Genomic DNA, 25093 nt, shown 5'->3' with positions numbered 1-25093 from the left:
TTCTCCACATAATACAAAGTAATTCATCCACACGTCAATGCCAATGTTCACAGAGGATAAAATATTACTCATGAACTGCAGCAGTGCAAGAAATCCCTTCAAAACCACCAAAGACCAAGTTTGGAGAGAATACTTGTGTGTATCTATTTTCAGTTAATGCTACACGTTTTGGTAGATAGTAACTTAACCAGCTGCATAATTAGTCCAAACAGAGCAATCCCTTACACCGTTCCCTCCCTTTTAATATTGTAACTGGTCCCTTTAAATTTACCTACAGTTGGCAACATTTTACCCAGCTACCAACACATTTAATTAATCAATACCACACATCATACTACCATCGACATTATGATTTAAAGGTCTTTCCTCCAAGGAGTCTTCTCCTTAAGATCACTTTGGCTCACAAATACTGATGGTCTGTTCGCCATCACAAACAAACAAAAGAAATTCACCCTATTCCAAATACAGCGTTGAGTATTTCTAGTGAAGAAGCAGTTTTTTGGAAAATTGAAAAAGTTCAGAAACTTAAAAACTAAGTTCAATTCTTATTGCCGTATTTCATTCAACCAGCGCCCTTTCAGAGACAGGAAAAAATAAATGCACAGATTTCAGTAGAGACAATGCTGGTATCGTGTCTAAAACGTATCACTCTAAAAAACGGTAGGCACAAATAGTGGATTTATCTGCCCAGTAAAGTGGCCAGCAGGGCCATTCGGATGTACATGCCGTTCTCTGCTTGACGGAAATACGCTGCCCTTGGGTCTGTGTCCACCTCCACACTGAGAGAAAAGCACAAAAAGGAGACACGGATAAGTTTCAGCAAGACTCAAGTACTGCACTATCTACTACACTACTGCAGTAGCAGTCAATAATCATTAAAGTGCATTTCAAATGGATTTTGCCTGAGATCAGTTGCTTTCAAAGAACAAATCAAATCAGATTAAATATCACTTTATCAGATGGAAATCATATTCCCAATCTCCCAGGAAGCCCTTCGTCAAACGACTTCAGCTGCATGGATTAATCGATAAACAGATTGACAGAAAATGTATCCGCCTCTATTTGAGAACAAATTATTTGAAGTAAAAAAAACGTAATTAAAATAAACGTCTGTTAAGTCTCCGTCTGTTGCCGAGTTATGTAACCAGACAGCGTTTGAGCATATGGCCTGCTCATTAAAGTCCTTGAGTTTGCAGTATTATGAAGTGGTATCCCAAAAAAAATAAAAACACCTGCAACTACTGCTTATTGCCATAGATGCCGCCAAAGAAAACTAAAAAGGTGAAGTTAGGAGATGAGAAATCCCAGAGTGCCAGCTTCTCAAATGTCTAAATACTTTGCTTTCCTCTGTTTTATATCTTAGTAAACGGAAAGCCTTTGATGGTGGTCAGACAAACAAACAATTTGAAGACGTCACCATGCTCCGAGAGCTTCTGGCGGGCATGTTTTATCATTTTCAGACATTATATAGACAAAACAAATGATCGAGAAATGAACCGCTGTAATGAAAATGATTAGTTGCAGCCACGTTTCTCCGGTTTCAGGGTGAATATTAATCCTTTTACAAGAGTAAGAAACCCTGCAGCTCTGAATCTAAGTTGACACAACTAAATGGACCCTGTGGTGAGATTGTTTCATGAGCATTCAGTCTCAACTTTTAAGCCAACATGGACGAGGCCCTTCAAGTGCCCAGAAAACTGGATGAATGCTATCTGCTGAGGAAGATTGATATGCGATCGAAAGCTCCAGAACAGCTACAAAAAGGACATCGTGGTGACTATCTACCTCAATATTGTCCTAAAATAAAGTTGAAAATGTTCCCAAACATATCTTAAAACAATGAATGTAGAAAATGTTCCCATTTCTTGCGACGGACCAGGAGGTTTCAGGTAATTGTACGAGAAGGCCTCACGGTTCCGATTGGGTCTTACCTGATTTCATTGACTCTTGGCAGCGGATGCATCACCACCATCTTCTTCTTGGCTACAGTCATGATGTGAGGCGTGAGGATGAACTGGCCAAAACACTGAGAAACAAAAAGACACAGACACATAAGATGACTCGGTGAAAGCGTGAGAAGTCTCCTGCTCTGACTTATAACAACGTTTTGGCCCATCAAAACAAATATATTTATAATTGACCAATTCAAAAAAGAGGTTTTATTGTATGACATTTTGAAGACATTTCTTTCTACCTTAATCTGAAGAGAAAAAGTACAAGCAGTTGATGAAATGAAACACAAGTTGACTTACATTCTTGTACTCCTCCTCGGATGCGAACCTCTCCTTCTGGATCCTCGTCATGTAGAGGACGTCGGTCTCTGGCAGAGCTTCCTCGATACTTTCAAACTCCTCCTGCAAACAGGAGAAAATACAACATCTTTGAGTTATTATCTGAGTTTGACAATCTAAAAAAAAGCATACAGATTAAGAAACTTTGAGAAATGATTTGTCGAAAATAATCTATCAGATTATAGCGTCTAAAAAGTGGCTTGTAATACGGTTTCACAGCCGAGTCCCCACCTGTCTGATGCCCTTTGAGGCCACGTAGCTGATGATCTCTGCCGGCATGTGGAGGTCCTTGGGAGCCACGTAGCGCAGGGTGATGCGGTACTGGGTCAGCAGCTTGGCGAGGGAATGAACCGTGCGGCCGTGTTTCAGATCCCCGACCATAGTTATCTGATAGGAAATGACAGATTTAAGAAACCGATATAAAAATATGGGTTCAAAGTGGTTGTAAACTAAAAACTAAAAGTTGAAAAATTGTCAGCCAACTCCTCACCGTCATGCCGTTGACCGTCCCCAGCTCCTCTCGGATGGTGAAGACGTCCAGCAGCGCCTGGGTTGGATGCTCCCCGACGCCGTCTCCAGCATTGATCACAGGCTTACGGCAATGACGAGCCGCACTCTGGAGTCACAGAAAGTCACAGCAATGAACATATAATTGGAAGTATGCGAGGATAGAAAACATAATATAATAGTACGTATAAAGTATTTATAAACGCAGTACAGAAATGCAAATGATATGTATCATTGCGTAGTTTGTCCACCAGAGAGCACTGATAAGTTGGGTACTGCAACATGTTCCACCCAGTAAATGTCTTCATAAATAAAAACATTTTATAATTAAAACAAATAACAGTGGTTGATGCCTTGCTAACAGTTTATTTTTTTAAACCCGTGACACCGGTTTAAAACAATCTGAACACATACACATATACTGTAATAAGAAAATCTTTCTTATATTATATAAATGTATAGAAATGTTTTAAACTACCACAATGGGACCAAAGGTTTTTACAAATTCTGAACAAAGTGGTTTTAAAAATTTCACAAAATGCAACATTTCACATAAAAGGTATTTTTGCCGTCTTCGGATCCAGAGGGAGTTTTTGGTTCAGTCTGTGGATCTACCAGGGTTCATATCTCGTAGACCCATCAATGATAGAACCAGATGAGCGTTCATGAATACGTATACAAATAGGATCTTAAAGATGGTCATGAAACTAACGAGCAGAAGAACGATCTAAGCATTTTATTTATTTTGTTACAGAGAACTAATTTACGTAAAAATGGGCTGGTAGTCGTACATGAGTTGTATTGTTTCCCTCCCCATCAGAACGAACTATACATTCAAACATTTTGAAATATCGAGCACTTAAAGTCATATTACTTGTTCTAGACACAGCAGAAAGTGGCAAAGCCACGTTAAATGGTACTTTATGCTGAAACCCACCTCCACGGCTCCAGGCGTTGGGTGTCGGAGCACCAGGACGTCGGCGTAGCAGCTCATGGTCTGCACAGAGTCGGCCAGAGATTCTCCCTTTTGTGTCGACGAGGTGGATTCGCTGAAGTGGACGACCGAGCCGCCGAGCCGCTGCATGGCCGCGGCGAAGGAGCTACTGGTGCGAGTGCTGACCTCGTAGAACATGGACGCCATCACTTTACCCTGGACAGTAAGGAGAGAGGAGCTAGATTTGGTGCCGGGCTTGAGATCGACAAACTCTCTGAAAGGTCCCGAGGTCAAAAACAGGGCTGAACAGGAATGAACTGCCTTGACACATTTATCAAGAAACGCAGATGACATTGGTATTAATGTGCATTACTCGCTCATTTGTTGTTCGTTATGAGCAATGGAGATGAACACCATTGTGAAGAGGACCTACCTTCAGGAGGTCCAGGCTCCGTTCCTTCTGAACCATCATACGCAAAGTGTGGGCAACATTAAAAAGGTGCGAGATCTGAAACAAACAAAATGTACGCAAATTGTGAAAACGAAATAAAGGCATTAAAAAAAAAAAGTTGCACGAGTCTCAAAAGTTATATAATGTATTTTGAGTGTGTGTGTGTGGTGTACCTGCTCTTTGCTGAACTGTCTGACAGACAGGATGTGCTGGCCCACCAGCGGGTGCAGCAGAGGAGAGGTCTGGAAGTGGGACACCTGTCCAGCAGGTAGCTGTCCTGGTCCCGACTGAGGGGACAGCAGCCTGGACAGAGGAGGAGGGTGGCTGTAACCGTCTCCGGCGGCGGCTGGTAGCATCATCATCTCTGCAGAGAGAGCGGGGACACGATGCACCGATCAGTTAAATACATGAGGAAAGTAAAATGCAGTGCATAGAAGGCTAATATTTTTCAACCACACGCTTTGTTTTTACTGCTTGTTCACCCGGCATTGTGGGAGTTGTAGTACCTGGGATAAATCCAGGATCGGAGGAGCGGTGGGTGCGAGGAGGCAGCAGGTAGCGGCTCTCGCCTACCAATCGGCGGGGGCTGGGTGCTCGGGTTCGGACCAGAACCTCCCGGGGAGGAGTAGGACGCGAATGCTCTGGAGTCTAAAACCACAGTAAATACACAAACTTTGAATAAATTCAGACAGTATCCACCTGTGAAGCAGTGGCGGTGATGAAGAGATATATCACGACGTGCTCATGGTTAGCATACACCTATTACTTTGGATTCTTCAGTCTGTATAACTATCATCTTCTTTTATGTATTATTATTTAATCCACTTTAAATACCCTCGGACTTTCTTTGACAGGTTCAGAGGGTTGAATCAAAGCAGCGGGCCACGCCTTCACGTCTTCACCATAACCCGGAGGCACCAACACCTGACAGGGAGGGAGAGGAAGAACGGCGGCTTTAAAAACATCGAGACCTACCAGCCAATCAAATGACAAGAAAATACAAAAATGTTACATAAATTACGTGAAAGTTTATTTAATTTCATCTGAAGAATCAGCTCATTACACCTACCTTCTTACATTTACTATTTTGTACAATTCTCAATCTGTACACTGAAAATACGAGAAAAATAAAATGTATATTACATTTACCCCCCAAAAAATACTAATTCATACTAGTGCTAGTACCTCAGTTTTATATTTGTCAAAATGATTCGATAAATACATTCTTTGACTGTTATACATCTTTGTTTTGCATTTGTTCTAATTGATTGTATAAACATGCAAATTCCTTGGTTTCATTACATGTGTGCCCTTAACCTTGATCAAGGTAGGTTACACGGACAAATATGATTACATAAGTCATTCTGCACCTATTATCAATATTTTCCAATTTCCCAACTTCTGTGTACACAACATACGCTGAACTCCAGTAAACACGGGCTCTGTAATGAGCCACAAAGACCAAAAGTCCCAAATCCAGAAGAAAGAAAAGCACTTAACCGTATGCAGTTCAAAGCTTTGCATTTGAAGTTTGTATAATTCTTATCTTCAGACACAAATGTAGCAAACCGTAAAAATATACACTCAAATGATGAACATTCACAATTATAAGCTTAGAGTTTAATACAGCCCTTTTGGCTTGTGAACACAATAAGCCGACAACAAAATAGCGTGCGTGTGTGTGTGTGTGTGTTTGTGCGCGCTGACCTGGCCGTCAATGTAGGCCACCTCTCCTCGAAGAACCACGCGGCGGACTTTACCCTTCACCTTCAGACCCTGGAAAGGCGTCCACTTCGACTTAGTGAACTGCATGGCCTGAGGAATAACCCACTCCTGCTCCAAGTCCACCTGAGAGGCCCAGACAAGTGATTAAAGTAATTAACAAAATACAAGTGTTAGCATGATTTGCCAGATTACGGATGAAGCATAGATTCCTGTGTCCGTTTTTGTCTCCAATACAGAGCAAAACACAAGAATCATAAAACCACACAAGAAAAAGCTCTCTCAATGTGTGCGTACCTCCACATAGGTGTTGTCCTGTACAGGGAGGTTGAAGATCCTGCGTGGATTGTCATGAAGACGCCTGATGATGTCATCCAGAGTAAGACGGCCGTCGCTGACGGCGGTCAGCAGCAGCGGCAGCATCGTCTCCAGGCCGGGGTAACCCGGAGGAGGACTATCCCCGCTCTTCTCCTCAACCGAGTGGGGAGCTGACGACACAAATCATGTTCACGAGGAAAACGTTAGCTCTCCTCCTCAGGTGTAAATAATGAATAATACTGCTGTGCTGTCACTGACCGTGGTCCGTGGCAAAGCAGTCGATGATGTCCATGTGTTCCCAGAGAGCCTCCATGTCCTCGCGTGTTCCCAGCATGGGCCGAACCTGCGCCCGTCCGCCGCCAATCTCCACCACGTTTTCCTCGCAAAGGAAGAGGTGATGAGGGGCCACCTCGCATGTGACCTGGATGCCCCTCTGCTTCGCTGCTCTGATGATCAGGATCTGAAAAAGAGGAAGAGGAGCTTAATAATACGTCATGAGGACATCGGGGCTGTGGAGCAGAAAAATGTCATATTATAGGTGTTAACGGCTACCAAGAACCTAAAATGTACATCCTTAAAAAAGGTATAGAACGAATCATATAGTCAAGTTTATATAACTGACTATGTGCATAAAGCGTTGATTGTCTTATTGTTAGTGTGTATGCTTGGCACATAAATGTTAAGACAATGGTAACGTAGCAGCTACATATCCTACGGAAGATTATTAGGGCCAGGCATAGAGAACAAAAACAACATCTTTTAAATTGTGCTCTTCAAGAATAAAGCTTCAATTTTGGTAAATGCACCAACGCTAGGAGTTTGATTCATATTCAACTACGACTTAAAGTTCAACCATATTCTTGACATTTTGTATCGAAATGAAAAATCGGATACATAATAAAAAGGAAAACAGTATTTTACCTCTTCCTTGGAGGCCACGTGGCAGATGTGGACCGGCCGCTGGTAGAGCTGGGCCACCATGAGGATGGCGGCCACCGTCTGCTTCTCAGCGTGAGCAACGATGGGCATCTGCTTGGGCCACTTCTCAAAGTGCTTCATACAGAACCAGACACATGGTTTAGTGTGTAACGGGGTTTAATGGGAGTCAAATTTAAATGTCTAATAAATTAAAAACATTGGAAAATCTTTGCCGCAGTGGCAAATTACTTCATTTCAACAGAACAAACAGAACTGAAAAATACTAAAAGGTGAACCTTCCCATGATACATCTTTGGGTGAACAATAAAACAAAACATATATACTAAAATATAACAAGGCAAGCTAAAATCTTGTCACTTATTTCCCTTCCTTACAGTTTTAATCCCACTATAAAACAATAACAGAAAACCAGTTTAAGACACATTTGGATAAAAAGTGGTTCAACTACAATAGTTTGTTAAAGGAATAAAGAGTTTAAAAATAAAGGTATATTCATGTTGAGGTAGTTGGCTTAGACCTACCTCCATCCAGAGAGATACGTTGTCCATCTTGAGGGTGGAGTATGTGTCGTTCAGGTACATCTTCAGGGCGACAGCCTGGCTAGCGATGGTCGGCAGGACGGCGGCGTTGTCTGAGGCGGCGCCCAAATACAGGGCGTAGTCACACCTGCAGCCCGCTTTGGCCAGCTGATGATATAATGTTACACAGGATTTATTTATCTCATTTCTATGGCCGTTCACGCCGATTAAATACTTGGAGAATACATCAGAGACGGCCTCTCATTTTCACGAACGCCAAGAAATCTCTGACATTGCATTAAACATTCAACGGGCCCCGATCAGATGTCTGCACTGACCCGCTGCGACCAGAGTGTCGACACCCGACTCCACTCATCCTCTCACAGTTTGGACCGGACGAATGAGTCATGACTTAACTGGCGGAGACAAAACGAGAGAGCGAAGCTTGGCGTACCTTCTGAAACAGGGCCAGGGTGCTGGCGTCAGTGATGGCGGGGGAAGTATTGGGCATCGCACACACCATGGTGACTCCTCCTGCCAGAGCAGCTGCTGTCCCGGAGGAGAAGTCCTCCTTGTGTGTGGCGCCAGGCTCCCGCAGGTGAACATGCACGTCGATCAGACCTAAGAATCAATCACAAATGAAAGATTTTAACTTTAAAAACATATATTTCTTAACAAAGACTATGTACAATGGCATGTGCCCAAAATATTCTATTCATGAATATTATACTGGTTTTGATCATATTAGGGGTAACCTGGTTATTTATATTACTGGATACATCATTCCAACAGAATCAAGGTTTCTGGAACCAGGAAATGATGTTTAAATGCACAAAACAGAAATTAGACCCATCCAGGATATTAAAGTGCGAATAAACACACAAAGTGATTATAATAATGATAAGAAGAAGAAGAAGAAGAAGAAGAAGAAGAAGAAGAAGAAGAAGAAGAAACTTAAGATACAAACTGGAGCAAATAATTAAATGTCAATCAACAGTTTCTTTTCAATGAATTTTTACTTATAAAATATGAACATTTGTTTATCTCCTGGTGTTACTACCAGGTTACTGTTTATTGTTCAAAACAATATTAACATAAGCTCATTATTCATCATCATTTTAAAAGACCGTTATGTGAAGGGTTATCTTTTTTTGTAATGGTTTTCTGGAAGACAATTAAAAAAGAAAAATGTGTTATTGTGTTCCTTCTCAAAGCACCAAGGTAGTCAGAATAGAGCAACACAAATTAATCAAATCAAATCGTCTCGCTGGGACTCACCAGGCAGACGGACCAGCGTCTGGGATGTCATGCTGTCGATGTGCGTTTTCACAGGTGGAGACGGACCGACCTGATGAAGAGCCTGAAAACACATCAACGCTCATGTTAACGTCCAACGAAAAGCTTAATATCGCTCTTAAAAGAATACCAACAACAATATATCGGACCTGGACAAAGAGCTTGGTGCACTTGATGTCGATGATGAGCGGGACAGAGTAGTCGATGGCCATGCGCCTCGTCCTGTAGCCCTTGCTGACAAAGGAGGAGAGCCTGCGGCCGCCACTGTTCCTCATGGAGAGATTGATGACCAGATCGAAGTGGTTCTCCTCCAAGTAGTCCATGATGCTGCGCTGCTTCTCTTTGTTGGGACACTCGGTGGCGTCCTCCTCAAAAGGCCAGTCCACTGCTTTCACCTGAAACCAAAAGGATTCATTTCATTTGGGCAGGATAGAATTGCTTAACTTATCGGTAACATTAGAATATTCACACATCGGGTAGAGGACGGCCTTTGCTTTAAATAAATATATTATTTATTTTTGTACCACTAGTAGGATGCATTTTGTTTGACTTTCAACTCTCAGTTACAGACAATTACAATTATTAGAATAAAGTTATTTTAGTATACAATTATTATACATCTGTTGATCCAATGAATCTTGATTCCTTGACTGAATAGTATATCTTTCTGCAGTTAAGTAATGCAATCAATCAAAATATGAAACAGCCCAGTTCAGTTACCTTGACTCCGTGTTCTGTGTAGAAGTCTGCAGTACCCAGACTGGCGTAGAGGTCATAACCCATAGACTCCAGCGCCTGCACGGTGGGCAGCAGCTCACTCTTGTTCTGTAAGCACACAAAACATAGTAAACACTGACGGAAAAGTCAACTGGTCATTCGACTTTAACTGAATACAGTCTCGTCACTTTGTAAGCCTCAACAGTCTCTAAATTGGGTTTTAGAGAGTATTTTAACAAAGCTGGTGTTGACAGGATTTTTGTTTTTCTAAAAAGAGCGGAAGAAAAAAAACGTTTATAAAAAAAAATGTTTACATGTGGACTCTGCCTCAGTTCTTTAGTTTTGACCATTTCTTGGTTTATTTGAGTACAAATTGTTCTTTTTCAGATTTCACAAGACAAAGTCTTTTTAATCAAGCAAATACAATCATGATAGAAAACAAAGGGTTACAATTGATCTCTCGGTGGCGACATGGCCTTAAGCACTGTTAATTGCAATTCAAGACTGTTTATATTTTCTTCTACTAAGGTGCATAATGTCAACTGCCAGATGGCTCAGATGAACACAACATGCACATCGATGCTAGTACCTTATAGCTGCCGATGGAGAGCAGGATGTTCTTTTTGGGGATCTTGAAGCCCGTGGAGAGCATGGCTTTGAGGTAAGCCTCGTACCAGTTCTCCCCAAAACAGGCCACCTCTCCGGTGCTGGTCATCTCCACCCCGAGCACCACGTCGGCTCCGGCCAGGCGAGAGAACGAAAACTGGGGAACCTGGAGGATAATGTGACGCATGGTGAGGAGGAAAGAGATGACACGCAGCAAAGGGGAAATGACAGTTGACGGGTAAAAACATAGAAGGTGATCTGCAGCCACAACAAGTGACTTAGTTACCTTCACTCCTACGATCCCTTTCCCTCTCATGAGGCCCAAAGGCTCCACGTCCTCCCCCACAATTGCCTGTGTTGCCAGGGCAACAAGGTCCACGCCCAGTGTCTTTGATACGAAGGGGAAGGAGCGGGAGACTCGGACGTTGCACTCGATCACCTTCAGTTGGTCATCCTGGGGGGGAAAAGTCCAGCATGAGATCATTGTTGTTTTCCTACTAAATGAGTGTCTGCTACATCATGATAAACGAGGCTCGTCATCAACTCTGCACAAACCAAAAAGACGTTTTTGTGTCTGGTTCATGTCGATGTGGCGCAACCTCCAGGAAGGACTCTCACCTTGGCGATCAGCTGCAAGTTGAACGGTCCAGTGACCTGCAGCTCCTGGCCGATGGCGTGGACGATCATCTTGATCCTCTCCATCGTCTTCTGATTGAGATCCTGTGGTGGCGTCACCAGCGTGGCGTCACCAGAGTGAACGCCGGCGTTCTCCACGTGTTCAGACACCGCGATGGCCATCACGACCCCGTCACAGGCGACCGCGTCTACGTCTATCTCCTGAAAATTGCGTAAATGACACAGAGCCCTTAAAGAACTGACTTCTCACAGATAATCTGAGAGCTCAACGTCAACTACTATTTAATCTCTTCTGGTCTAACCTTGGCCTCCTGTATGAACTTGGAGATCACGACAGGGTATTCCTTGGACACAGCTACAGCGTCGGTCAGGTATTTCTCGAGGTCGCCGTCACCGTAGGCGACGTTCATGGCCGCTCCGCTGAGAACGTAGGAAGGACGGACCAGGCAGGGATAACCCACGGTCTCACAAAACTTTATAGCAGACTGAAGAAAAGAAGAAAAAAAAAAGACAGGGAAATAGACTTTATGTATACGGTATGCAGAAAAATACCCCGAACAATACAAAGTAAAGATATTAAAACACGTTCCAAGCACAAACCGGTCCGTCGTACCTTAGTGTCGGAGAGCTCTTTCCACAGCGGCTGGCTGATTCCGATGGTGTCCAGCATTCGGGAGAACTTGAACCTGTTCTCGGCACAGTCGATGAACTCGGGTGAGGTTCCCAAGATGCGGCACTGCTGACGGTGCAGCGACATGGCGATGTTGTTGGGCAGCTGGCCTCCCATGGAGAGGATCACTCCCTCCGGGTTTTCCCGCTCATAGATATCCATCACCACCTGAGATATGTCCATGACACTTATTAAACATGTATATAACTCATAATGTGCACAATGTATTTTTAGTACGGTTAAATATATGAAGTGTAACTTATAAAATTGTGTCTTTAAATAGTTCTATCACAATTAAAAAACGAATTTCTGGGATTAGTTTTTCATTTAGTGGGAACATCTTACCTCAAAGGAGATCTCATCAAAGTAGAGGCGGTCACACATGTCATAGTCTGTACTGACCGTCTCTGGGTTGTAGTTCACCATTATGGTCTTATAGCCCATCTGCAATAAATGAGACAACCAAATGTTATTAAACAATATTCATTCATGTTAATTGGTTGCAAGCAACATGAAATAGTTAAGAATAAAAAAATTTCAGAAAATAAAGTAAAAAAATGTAAAGCTGAACGGTTCAATTTAAAATAAGTAAGTGACCGTACCAGGTTAAAATCCCTAAAACAGGATTGATTAACCTTTTGAAAACCCACCTATTTTAAAGGCCTCTGCTCGAAAATTGCATACCCAAACTAAAAAAGGTCTCTGCAACCACTAGGGCTATTTTAATAATGTTGGTGTTATAAGAAAAGAGTATAATGTGAGTTATGTGTTTAGATGTGTAAATATCAGTCTATATGTTACTAGTTATGAGTAAATGAAGAAGTGAATTATACAGTTTTTATAGCAATATTTGCCCTAGATATGGGCTCCAGTTTTCAACGTCATCAGCTAGCAATTATTTTCAGTGCCGAGAGCTATAGAGCTTCCTCCACGTCAGAGAAGAGTCTCTGTTATGCTGCATCTGTCTGTCTTTCCAGATCTCTGGATGGAAAGAGCTGTGTGTCTGAGAGGGATAGTTTGGATGTTTCCCGCCGGAAAGTGCTGTCTGTGATAAAGCAGTGAAAAGATTCTTAATATAGCGTAATCTTAAATTGATTACATATTTTTTTTTAGAAGGCCTAAAAAACAACCCCTCACGTCCATTTCACTCTTTTACGTGCAACTCAACTGTGACTCACCTTCCTGAGCTCTGTGATGCACCCGACCGCACACCAGTCAAACTCCACGCTGCTGCCGATGCGGTACACGCCGGAGCCGATCACCATGACGTGCTGATCTTTGAAGGCCAGATCGTCCTCTGTGCCGTGGTAGGTCAGGTACAGGTAGTTTGTGAAGGCCGGCCATTCGGCCGCCACTGTGTCAATCTGCTTCACTACAGGTAGGATGGACCAATCGTGACGCAGCTTTCTTACGACAAGCTCTGTGCTGTAAGACGGGGGGAAAAAACACATTCAGAATATGTTGATCAAGAGGAAATAAGGACAATAAATAGATATATTTTGTCTGTGAAATCATGTGTCATATACCTTCTGATAAAAGTGCAATATTCTAACTGTGCAATAACCCCTCATAACTTTCTTGCACCTCTCAAAATGTGCAATATATAACTCTCCCCTTTTGGCTCTTTTCACAATCCAGGAACAGCACTCAGGACTAGCCTATTTATTACTGTTATTTAACCTTCTTTTTTGTAAACTGTATCTAATACCTTTCTAGTACATACTACCACCATTTGTACATATACCACCGTATGTACAGTATAGTGTTTTCTTTTTTTTCTCTTTCTGATTATAGTGTGTTTTTATTTCCAAAACTGTTGACTCAGAGCCCTGCACAAAAAATTCCAATGTGTCTGGACTGTTGGTCTATGCACAAATGGCAAATATAAATACTTGAACCTTGAAGAAGAGATTACAGCTAGACCATGAACTGTGGCATAAATAAGAATAATAATTCAATATATTTAACTATATAAAATATATTTAACTGAGATTTTTTTCTTTTTTCAGTCTGGTCTCAAAATGAATGTGGTGCAGACTGATTGTAGCAACTTGCCTAAGAACAATGAGCACCTTGAGCACCGTCTAGACTTTCCCACTCACCTCTGTACAGCTTGTGCGATCTGTTTGTCTGAGAAGCCCAGCTGCTTGGCCTTTCGCATCACCTCTGGAGGCATGGCGCTCTCATCCTGGGAGGAAGACCAATAAATACAAACGAATCAAGAGAAGACGGAACTGGGTGATATTTTCCCCCACACCGGTCACCGCTCATCAAATTTACCTGGTGGTACGTCTCCAGCAGCTGCTCGTAGTCGGCGATGTTCTTCATCTTGTGCAGGAACCAGCGGTCGATCTTGGTGAGGTCATACAGATGGTCCACCGTGTAGCCGGCTCTGAACGCCGACGCCAAAACAAAGATGCGCTTGTCTGTAGGAATCTGCAATTCCTGGTGAGCAAAGCGGGCATTTTAGAGTGCAGGTTAAGTGAAAATGGTAAAGGCAGTCGATTGAAGCAATAAACACCTCAGTTGCTGCTATAGTGGCAGAGAACGTTGCAAAATCAGTTGTTCTTTCTGTACCCAGCGCTGTCATTTGACATGATCGTGATGTAGTTGGTGTTAAGAAGAACTAAAGACTAATTCCACTTGTATTTCTCTCCAGATGCTGCTCAAAAAAGGTCCTTGTTCTCTTCGTTTGTATTGTAGACTAGCGACAACAGCGTAAAAGGCATCACAAAATCTGAGTGCAGAGGGTGTGATGGACATCTGCCGTATTTGTTCTAACCGGAGTACATATGCCCAAATAAAAGCAGCAGAGAGACATGGAGACATAGAGGCAATAGAAGCTGCAAGAGGATATGGCTGGCGGAGACCACGGGCGCCAGAAGCTAGTGCGCAATGCATCCTGGTAACTGTAGGCACCGCTGGCACGGCTCTGACTCAGCTCTCTCGGTCAATGTGGCACGCTGTGAGGTTTTATTCACTTCAATTGAATACATTCACCATCTACATAAAAAAGGTCCCTCTAACAATGTTTCTTGCCCCACTACTGTCGTGACACGTGAGTGATGATTGAGTGGTCGATTCGATAGCATGTGAATAATGGACACTGAGCAACTCTCCCCGGGTTGAATGACGTAAGAACTATAGGCATCGGCAACACAACAACACAACAACACAACGGAAATATAAGCACAAACTGCTGTTTTTGTACCTTCTCAGAAACAGGCTTGATGGTGTGGTCAAAGCCAACACAGTTCTCGTCCACCATCCTCAGAGCTTTCTGGAAGGCCTCTTCAAAGCTGCGGCCGATAGCCATCACCTCACCTGTGGAGACAAAGTGCTGATGAAGATCTACTCATCGTCACTGTTGTTCTGTGCTCATGCGGTTTCACAAACAGCAGGCTGAGCTTAAGATCTCGTTAAACTGAGTTTCCTCTTTCCAGCCCCAAAGCGTACAATTCATCAAGGCAGAAACGTGTTCAAAGTGATAACAAGATTCCTGTTCTCTTACCAACACTCTTCATGGAGCTGCCAATCTCGGTGGAAACCCTGAGGAACTTGCTGAGATCCCAGCGAGGCACCTTCACCACACAGTAGTCCAAACTAGGCTCAAAGTTCGCTGTTGTTGAGTTGGTAACAGAGTTCCTACAGAAAATACAGATGTAGTATTGCTGTATTACAAAATTCCCAAAAGTTATGGAGGGATTTAAATATAATCCAGAAATTTACAAAAACTGTAAATAATGAGTTAACGTCCCATTCACAGAGGCTAAGAGCAGGGCTATCCTTCCATGTTTTACACTGTCAACACCATATCTGAATTTGAGAATAAACACATTTTCTGCCAAATATAAAACACAAATTTCTACACAGGAAAGCGCCATTTTGTTTTTGCTTTCAACACACACTTATGCAGAGCTCAATCATCATCCCTAGTCTGAGAGGATTGCTGTGTCATTACATATTGCGGATGTATTGGAATATTAGACACGTACTTGAGCTGTGGCAGTGGGATCCCCAGGCCCAGTTTAGCCGCGACATAAGCCAGAGGATAACCCGTCGCCTTACTGGCCAGGGCCGAGCTTCGTGACAGACGGGCATTCACCTCGATGATGTAGTACTGCAAAAACATCATAACACAGAAGTTATAATAGAATATTCGTGTGTGTGTGTGTGTGTGTGTTTGTACTTCTGACCAACTAGCATGTGTGTATTGGTATACGTATGAACACTTCTTTTTTAAATGTTGTGTGCATGTGTACCTGTTCAGACTCTGGGTTAAGAGCGTACTGGATGTTGCACTCTCCTACGATGCCGAGGTGCCGGATGACTTTGATGGCCGTGTTCCTCAGCATGTTGTATTCGTGGTCGTTAAGCGTCTGACTGGGCGCCACCACGATGGATTCTCCAGTATGGATGCCCAGGGGGTCAATATTCTCCATATTACACACCTGAACAAGAAGAGGGAACGGAGTCTCAAATTTACTGACAAGTATCATAAAATGCAATATAGTGACATTAATGTACAAAACTGCTATTTAAAAGGTCAGAATTATTACAGTATCTTTTAAATACGGTGTATTTTTTGTTACTTTTATCGTAGGGTCCTGTAAATGTCTTACTTTAATTTATAAAAAAAGAAAGTAGGATTTGGGGACTTTAAGATGTCCTAGATATAATAATAATCCTAATAATATTAGTGTAGCCTGATCTTTAGAAGCTGTGCAGAAATACAAGGTTTACAGAGAATGAATATAAACAAATAACTGCGAAGCATCTAAAATGAAAAGGTCAAAGTTCTAAATGAAGCTTCAAATTAGTCGGTACGGCCCTAAAACCAAGTCATATATCTGATTTAGCGATAAACCTGTGCCTGCGAATGCTAGCAACCTGGGCATCAACTGTACAAAGCCTCTACCAAAACATAATTTGTCTCTTCTGTACTCACAGTTATACAGTTGTCATAGGCATCCCGGACCACCTCGTACTCGATCTCCTTCCAGCCTTTCAGGGATTTGTCCACGAGCACCTGGACAGTGTGGGCGAAGGCTGATGTCACCAGAGAGATGAGTTCCTCTCTGTTGTTGGCAAAGCCCGAGCCCAGACCACCAAGAGCAAAAGCGGCGCGCACCAGGACCGGGTAGCCGAGGCGTTCTGCAGCTGCCACTGCCTTTAAAAAAGACATAAATTGAGAAGATGCATTGAGATGCATTGAGATGTAAGAACTGTAAGGCGCGTCTTGAAGGAACGGACAGACCGTCTCCTCACCTGCTCAACAGACAGCGCTGCTTCACTGGGTGCAACATGTTCATTGATCTCTTCCATCTTCTCCACAAAGATCTTCCGGTCTTCGGTCATCTCGATGGATGCCACAGGTGTTCCCAAAACCCGAACTTTGTACTTCTCCAGGACGCCCAGCTTGGTGAGCTCCACGCCGCAGTTTAGAGCCGTCTGACCGCCGAAGGTCAGCAGCACGCCGTCTGGACGCTCATTCTTTATCACCTGATAGCGGGGAAAATGGGACGAAATGGAGCATTGATACCACATGGAAGCAATTGCTGTCAGAAAATCTAGAATCAAAGTAAAAGTAATTTAAGAACTTTATTGTTGTACTGACTACTATTACAAAAATACTACAAAAATGATTTCAACACATCATATTCTTCATGGGCTATTTCCACACATTCCCTCTTCAGTTACCACATTAAGTCAATTACAGTCAAAAGAGTTGATCCGTTACATTCAGTGTCTCAGGAGGGAACAGTCCTCTTAGTGTGGAGCTCAATACAAAATTGCAACCTTCATAATGTTATTAGCACGTAAGCTAGCTCACCTAAATATGATTTGCATTGAACTTATCTGAAAAAATGCAAAACATTAAAAAAAATGAGTTCATCCGTACCTGAGTGACATACTCCGCCGTGATGGGCAGGAAGTAGACTTTGTCAGCCAGGCCCTTGGAGGTCTGGACAGTGGCGATGTTTGGGTTGATCAACACAGTCTGGATATTCTCTTCCTTGAGAGCTTTAATAGCCTGGAAAACGAGACAAAACGACATCAGATGGAATCATAAGCCTGCCAGCCTCATAAACTCATAAATTGACCCTGCATGCCAAAATAGCATCACTTTTACGTCAACAACATCAGAATATTCGCACAGCTCTCATCAGAAGGCATTCCTGACAGACCTGGGAACCGGAGTAGTCGAACTCCCCGGCCTGGCCGATGGATAGACCGCCAGAGCCCAGGATGAGGACCTTCCTGGGTCTTAAAACCTCCTCAGGAGTCAGGTTACCCGGGTAGGTGAGGTGGTCCATGAGACGTTGCTTCACTGAAAAAAATAAAAAATAAATCTCACACACACACACAAACGTTTGGATATTGTTGCTCCAATTCATAGAATTACTGTAATGCACTTAATTCCGCACAGTAAAGGAGAAAATAGTTGACCGCGATAACTAAACACTGTAACAACCCAATACTGTAGCATAGCCCTAAAGTTTTTCTGTTAAACGATGAAATATGTTGCCACATCGGAGACTCCAGGGGAGCAGGAGGATTGTTTCTCCGTCACCTCCATCTCACGCAGTGAACCACGGCGTCTCGGAAAGAAGCTATCGGTAAGCTATCCTGTGTCATCTTTTACTTTTTTCTATTTAAAATTGTAATTGTGACACCACGACTAATAGGTGATCATAATGATGCCAACGAAAAACCCATCATTTGGCCTGAGAGATAATGTGATTTACAAGGAGAAGTGAGAGAATTAAAAAAGGTCTCTACGAGGTACTTTAAAAACACTGAAACTGTTGTTACCAGAAGTGGTGGCCTTGCCCTCCTTGTGGTCTTTCACGGTGTCGAGGAAGACATCGAACAGGCCGACCAGGTCAGTGGGACCGGCCATGTGCTCTGGGTGGAACTGAACACTGAAGGGGGAAAAATATAAAAAAGCGTCACAGAAGGCTGATACATATTGTTTATTCATTCACATACGAGGCATTTCTATTCATTATCGCATCACCATCAGGTCACTGGGCCGTTACCTGAACAGGGGTTTAGTGTTGTGCACGATGCCCTCATTGGTCTGATCATTGGCGTTGGTGAAGAGGACGTCCCAGTCTTTCGGCAGGGTGCTGGGGTCGACGGCGAAGCCGTGGTTTTGACTGGTGATGAAGCATCGATCCGTTCCCTTATGGATGCACGGCTGGTTGTGGCCACGGTTACCGTACCTAAGAGACAAGAGGAATACGAATCAAACCGTGGGGTTGGACTCATTTTCATTTTGAGGAGCAGACGGACATGTTAGTTAGATAATGCAGCCTAGTGTCTGATCTGGTTGGTGTTGTCCACCTTTAATACAAAGGATACGATTGACGCCACTAGTTGCATATGGAAAAGACCTTAACCTGAAGAGATTCAAATGACTATATTTGTGGTAGTAGCGGTATTTGTTTTTTTATTCTAGGTTTTAATGCAGATATTCAGTAATTGTATGACATTCCAGAGGCTACAAAAGCTTCACATTTTAATTTAAGTAGTCAAATGTTAATCTTATTTTCAGAACAACATACCAGCCATCAAAAAGCTCAAATTAAATTAAAATGCAATCAAGCAAATATTGGTTAAATGATAAATTTTTGTTTGGTTTTCCTTTTGAAAACCACAAACCAATATTTTGGCACCATCCTAAAGCATGGTGGGAGTTATATTGCTTTCAACAGTTCAAATGTCCCAAAAATAAAAAAGTAGGAGATGCGATTTCGTCATTCTATCAAACCATTTTTTAAAACAAAAGATTTGAGTTCACTCGTTTAACCAGGAAAGTTGTTTCCTGGTTGAATCCAGTGAACTAAAACCTTTTGTTTTCAAAAGCCATGTCCTAGAAATCAAAGTCATCAAAATATTAAATTTCAAGGATAAGATATTTTACTGGGTGATGACGTGCATAAAGTACATTTCTGCAACAACAAAAAGCACATTTCAATGCGTTTAGCTGACCTAAATGTACATTTTGGTACATTTAAAACAGGGCCTTGGGACTTTCAGGTCCAGGTGAAGAGATATACGCTACCTGCTTCTTACAAGGAAGCCCTGTGAACCATCTATAAACTCAATATCACGGCTATCCCACAATACCCTTGTCATTCGAGATGCCAACAACATTCCAGGGGGCCGATGGGAAAATCTGCTGCCCGCTGTGACCTTCGCAGCGAGCCTGATAAATCTGCCCGTCGGGGGAGTCTCACAGATGTTGCTGTTGAGTTCTACAGTGGGGAGCGGGCCGGCTTGTCTGCTTAGCTTTTTCTCATAACAAGACCAGTCAGGAGAGGCCAGACTGCTGAGAACAGCAAAAATCTGCAGTTAAAATCACAACTCTCCAAAGAAAACTGCAGATAGTGTAAACAGGTTTTTGATGAGGTTCCCTGGTTCAGGTCACTGAGGGCGCATTTCTGTCTCTGTCCTGCTCCAGAAATCTTCTATAAGCTTGGCAAGAGACTGACTGAGCTCCAGGATTGAGTGCGTTTCAGTCGCATGCTCTAAATTAACTCAAATTTGATGCTTATTGCTCATTGAACCAATCCATTTATCAACGGATTGACTCATAAATCGAAGCAAAATTGTAATGGAGATAAGAATGAAACTGTTTTTCCCCCACACAGACATTGTGGCGTTAATGGTCCAAAATTGAAAATCTTGTTTGAAATTTGTTTGATGAAACTGAGGAGGTGCACAACTGCAGTAGACTGAGGAATATGAGGTACTAACTTCATCTTGAAGGTCTTCGCTCCAATGACTAAAGAGAGCAGCTGGTGTCCGAGGCAAATGCCGAAAAGCGGCTTAGGCTGTTCCTCGCTGACCACCTTCCTCACGTTGTTGATGGTGGTCTGACAGAATTCGGGGTCCCCGGGTCCGTTACTGATGAACAAACCATCAAAATCTAGGAAGAAAAAATAAATAAATAACACCTGCGTTACCACTGAGGGTTGGACGATTACATCACACTGTTTGTAAACAATGATGAGGTGTGCGTGTGTTGACGGCGTTAGGCAATACGTTGCCAGAATTAGAAACTATTTGTTGCCAAGCATGTTACACAGATACGACATTTTGCTAGAAGATTGATGCGTAACAGTTAACAGAGTGCAATGATAGACAATATACAAATGAACAATACAAGATAGTAAACAAACAGTACATTAAAACAAGTATATTATTCAAGTGTCATGTTAATAGAGAAAAAGATGTGCACGGGTGTGTAACAGTACTGGGATGGGTGGTTGTGAGGCATGGGCCCCTGCTGAGCTGGGGGAGGGGGACCTTTTGGAGGGGGTCAGGGGGGATGGGGTCAGGGGGGATGGGGGGGGGCTTTTGCCAGGCTCATTGTCAAGCTATGCATGGGCCTTAAATACCAAAGATCACAGATGAAACCTAAATAAACTGACTCTCCAGGTCAGTGTGCTAATAGTGAGTGGGTAGAATGATTACCAAGTGGTCGGATATCGAGTAGCCAGATATATACATGCATTTGGTGGAAAAGGTAGCATGTATAAACACAATCCTTTTTGATCAGTCCAGTGGTACTTAGTCAATATTTTAAATACGCCACTTCCATTGCCAACATGCGAGCGTAACTCAATTTTAATTTTGCAGTGTCTAAAAGGAGCTATAAATTCCTTTATCTCTAAAAAATGTTGGTTAGAAGCTCTACAAAAGTTCTGGTAAAAACCTGCCATAATTATGCTGGTATCTTGCAACATAATGTCGAGTTTTATGCCCCTGTGAACCCATTCATGTGGCACTGAAGTCCAAACGACTGACCTGTGCTGTCCAGCGGGTGGTCCCAGGGTACGACGGTGACACAGGCGCCCCTCTGAGCCAGGCAGCGGATCTGGTTGTATTTGATGCCGCAGTCCACCACTGTGATTCGCAAACTACCACTGGGGTTGAATACTCTGGGCTCCTGGACGCGAACAAAAGAGAAGTAATCAGATACACAGGTCTGGGATCAGGACCAGGGCTGTTTGCTGTATTATTTGCATGTGTTAAGACAAGAACAATCTAATTAATCCTTTTGATTTCTTTGCGTCAAGCCTGTGTGATCGTTTTCTTGAACTTGATGGTAATATGAAGACAGAAACAGAAAATTTAGTATTTAGCTATAAGGCTCTTGATAAGTTAAACGTTTTTTAGCATCTGGGTTTGTTACCTTCATGGAGACTTCCTGAACCAGGTTCCTCTCGTCTGGGTTATCAAAGGGAATACTGTCCTCAGGAGTCCCGTCCACAACCAGCTTCCCCAACATGGTCCCCTTCTCTCGGATCTTTTTGGTCAGACGGCGAGTGTCGATGCCTGGAGAACGTGGAAACGACAGATTTGTAGTTGAGGTCTTCTATTTTTATATTTAAATCATTTCCGAGTGTTTTCACTCACATCATGCATTTAATTATGCATTAATTTAATAGCATTAGTCCATTTAGATGTTGATTTCCTGACCTTGTACTCCAGGGATCCCTTGCTCTTTGAGCCACTGGTCCAGTGACTTGACTGAACTCCAGTGACTGGGACTCTCCGACAGCTCTCCGATAATCAGAGCTGCAGCGTGGATCTTTGACGACTCAAACCACTGAGCAAGCCAACACGAGTACAAGAAAAAATGTCACTATGTGGCTTTGGTATGAGGAAAAACAACAGTATGATCACAGACAAAAAGTTAGATCCCATTTTCCTTCCCATGCAACACCCGAGCGACTTATTGTTGCCCACCTGGCTGAGTCCAAACTCTCCCTCTGCGTCCTGCGGGACGCCATAGTTGCCCACCAGAGGGTAAGTGAGGGTCAGCAGCTGGCAGCGGTAGGACGGGTCAGTAAGAGCCTCGGGGTAGCCCACCATACCCGTCTGAAACACTGGACACACAAAACATGCGGTTAGTTCCGAGTGGCGCTTAAATATGGAACACAAAATGGATTAATAAATCACTGACACCAGAATGTGTTAGAGTAAATCCTAAAAACAAACAGAAGTAAAAGGCATATGTTAATGTGTTTGCTGAAGAGTCTTGATTGTCTTGAATGTGCTGTAACTCTGTTACGTTATTCATTCTGGCCACATGACATCTATTGCTTCTGTCCATCCGGGGAGAGGGATCCTCCTCTGTTGCTCTCCCTCAGGTTTCTTCCCCTTTTTTCCCTGTGAAAGGGTTTTTACTATCTTTATTGGGGGAGTTTTTCCTGATCCGATGGGAGGTCCCGGGACAGGGATGTTATATGTACAGATTGTAAAGCCCTCTGAGGCAAACTTGTATTTGTGATGTTGGGCTATATAAAATAAACTGAATTGAATTGATTCAGGTTTATGATCATTAATAAATAGGGATGCACCAATCCCACTGTGTGGAAGTGACTGGGATCATTATGTTATGTGTAAGGCAACATCAAGCTTGACTTCAACATTGCTTTCTTTAGTTTGTAAAAAGAAAGTATTGTGGGAAAAGATTTTCTAAATTGACAGGAATTAAAATTCCAGTATATAAATGTAAATAGTATATCCACAATAATGCAATAGTTCGGCCCTTTGTCAACATTCACGATCTAACTATTTTAGTAAGTCATTATGAATCATCACACACACACACACACACACACACACACACACACACACACACACACACACACACACACACACACACACACACACACTAAACCACCGGTAGAGATGCCGCAAAGACGCAGACATTTAAACTGTGACTGGGAGTAAATACATTTTACAAAAGGGGACATGTCAAGTCGCGTGTGCATGACTAGTTCACAACTGTATCTAGCCCAACGTGCAACAGGCAGATGTTGAATGAGTTTGGCTATGGCGACACGTTCCTAGGAGCGGGGAAAGTAATGTGGAGCTCGTTGGGAAGGGGGTTTGGCGCTTTGCACTCCGACCAGCAGCCCTCGACTCGTGGCACAAACACAGAACCCAACATCTGATCTGAAGTCAGCTATGCATGTGCGCGCATCAACGCAGGTGGCTATGAGCTAGCTGAAGCTGCAGTAACGTTGATACGCTGAAGTTATAAATTAGCTTAAAAAAGGACGTACCAACTTCTCCCGAAACTGACACATCTGCGCCAAAAAGGAGCCCTTTGAACGTGGTCCCGTCCTCTAGAATCAAGGTTGCCATCTTTGACATGTTTCTCTCAGAGAGCTAATGCTAACCAGTGTAACCGGGAAATTGATTGGATGTTTTTAGTAGTGATGAGCCACCAGGTCTCCACGTGAAACTCACGCCGCGCGAGGAGGCAAGAGGAGACTCCAAAAAAACTACCGATTAAGACCAAATTTGAGCGCCAAAGCAGGCGTATGTCGGCGTATTCTTGAATTTGCTGAAAATGAGGGAACAATTTGCAAAAAAAAGCGAGTTTAGTGAGATAATTTGCCGGTTAGTCGGACGGGACGGTCGGTAAAAAGTGTTCCACACGCGCCGCCAGCAGTGTGGAAGTCGGCCTGCTTCTGAGACCAGCAGGTTTGACGTAGCACGCACTGCATTTCCGCCGTGAAATTTCAAAATAAAAGCCGAACGGATCGATCGATAGATCGAAAGATTCACTCGTACTCATCTCGTCAATCTTCACATCTTCATCCTCCTAAATGAATGACTATCAGAGGTCAATTTTCTATTAGATTTAGGGGAACCAAATTATGGAGTGACTTTTACCAACTTTTTATTAGCTGTTATAATCTACATGTATAGTTGTTTCACTCATGGGGACTTGTAGCAATACCATTGCTTTGGATGCAAGGGTATAATCCAACATCCCTGAACAAACACAAGCCATGTTTACTTTCCCATGCACACACATGCACACACACACACACACACACACACACTCGACACAATAACATTATTTTTCTTTTTTCTTTTCTTTTGTTGTCTGTCTTATGCATATTTAATTTTATGTTAGTAATTTTGTAAAATATTATATAGGTGGAGGCTTCAAATAAACCCAGTTGGCTTTTGGCCTCTTCCTGCACTGTGATATTAATTTAACTCTGTTATGTTTGTTTATTTTTTTTGTTTGAATTGTGCAAAAATAAATAAAGATCGATCAATAGATCGATAAATCGATAGATCGATAGATAGATAGATAGATAGATAGATAGTGTTGGATAACCTGCAATTTATGTGGATTTCTTATCAACGCAGAAGCCTGTATGCTTCGCAGGAGGAAGTTAATATCATTTTTGGGCATAGGAATCTCACAGCCAAGTCAGCAAAAAAGGGACATAGAAAAAGACGAAGTAAGAGCAGATGAAGAGGCCCTCGGAGGCCTTCGGAGAAGAGGGGCAGAGAGCTCAAGCCTGCTGTAGGTCCTGGAAGCTGGCAGGAAGTTAAATATGCCTACGTGGCTAGATATGCAGGGGGTCCAGTTTTATCTCAATTGCGAAATCAAGATAAGCAGATGAAGTAGATTGTTTTGGGAGATTCTGCTAGGTTAAA

The 25093-nt window shown here is 42.8% G+C and overlaps 1 protein-coding gene across 3 annotated transcripts; it reads right to left on the bottom strand.

The window, feature by feature from the left end:
• cad (carbamoyl-phosphate synthetase 2, aspartate transcarbamylase, and dihydroorotase) lies at positions 1–23785 on the bottom strand (the record flags this gene model as incomplete). 3 transcript variants are annotated; one of them, XM_079215532.1, is made up of 44 exons in its annotated part: positions 1–779; positions 1932–2026; positions 2253–2354; positions 2523–2678; positions 2782–2907; positions 3736–3948; positions 4166–4240; positions 4357–4547; positions 4690–4831; positions 5009–5107; positions 5891–6031; positions 6203–6393; positions 6482–6683; positions 7145–7276; positions 7684–7848; positions 8135–8301; positions 8959–9040; positions 9126–9371; positions 9697–9801; positions 10283–10465; positions 10586–10753; positions 10918–11136; positions 11238–11420; positions 11549–11773; positions 11951–12049; positions 12784–13030; positions 13708–13793; positions 13886–14050; positions 14817–14929; positions 15117–15250; positions 15601–15725; positions 15868–16056; positions 16554–16775; positions 16874–17107; positions 17508–17639; positions 17794–17936; positions 18422–18531; positions 18649–18834; positions 20372–20543; positions 21425–21566; positions 21813–21955; positions 22100–22229; positions 22370–22509; positions 23695–23785. In XM_079215532.1, the coding sequence occupies 44 exons, from the start codon at positions 23783–23785 to the stop codon at positions 680–682; spliced, it is 6711 nt and encodes a 2236-aa protein (XP_079071658.1). In that variant the 3' UTR covers positions 1–679. The 3 variants fall into 3 exon arrangements, with proteins under 3 accessions (XP_079071658.1, XP_079071656.1, XP_079071657.1); XM_079215530.1 differs by having other exon boundaries at positions 4642–4831; positions 5018–5107; XM_079215531.1 differs by having other exon boundaries at positions 5018–5107.
• Between the last annotated feature and the right edge of the window lie 1308 nt (positions 23786–25093).

The sequence above is a fragment of the Taurulus bubalis genome (genome assembly GCF_910589615.1).
Source record: "Taurulus bubalis genome assembly, chromosome: 3".
NCBI lineage: Eukaryota > Metazoa > Chordata > Actinopteri > Perciformes > Cottidae > Taurulus > Taurulus bubalis.
The sequence above is the reverse complement of the archived record's forward strand: the minus strand, read 5'-3'. Positions and strand labels throughout refer to the sequence as shown.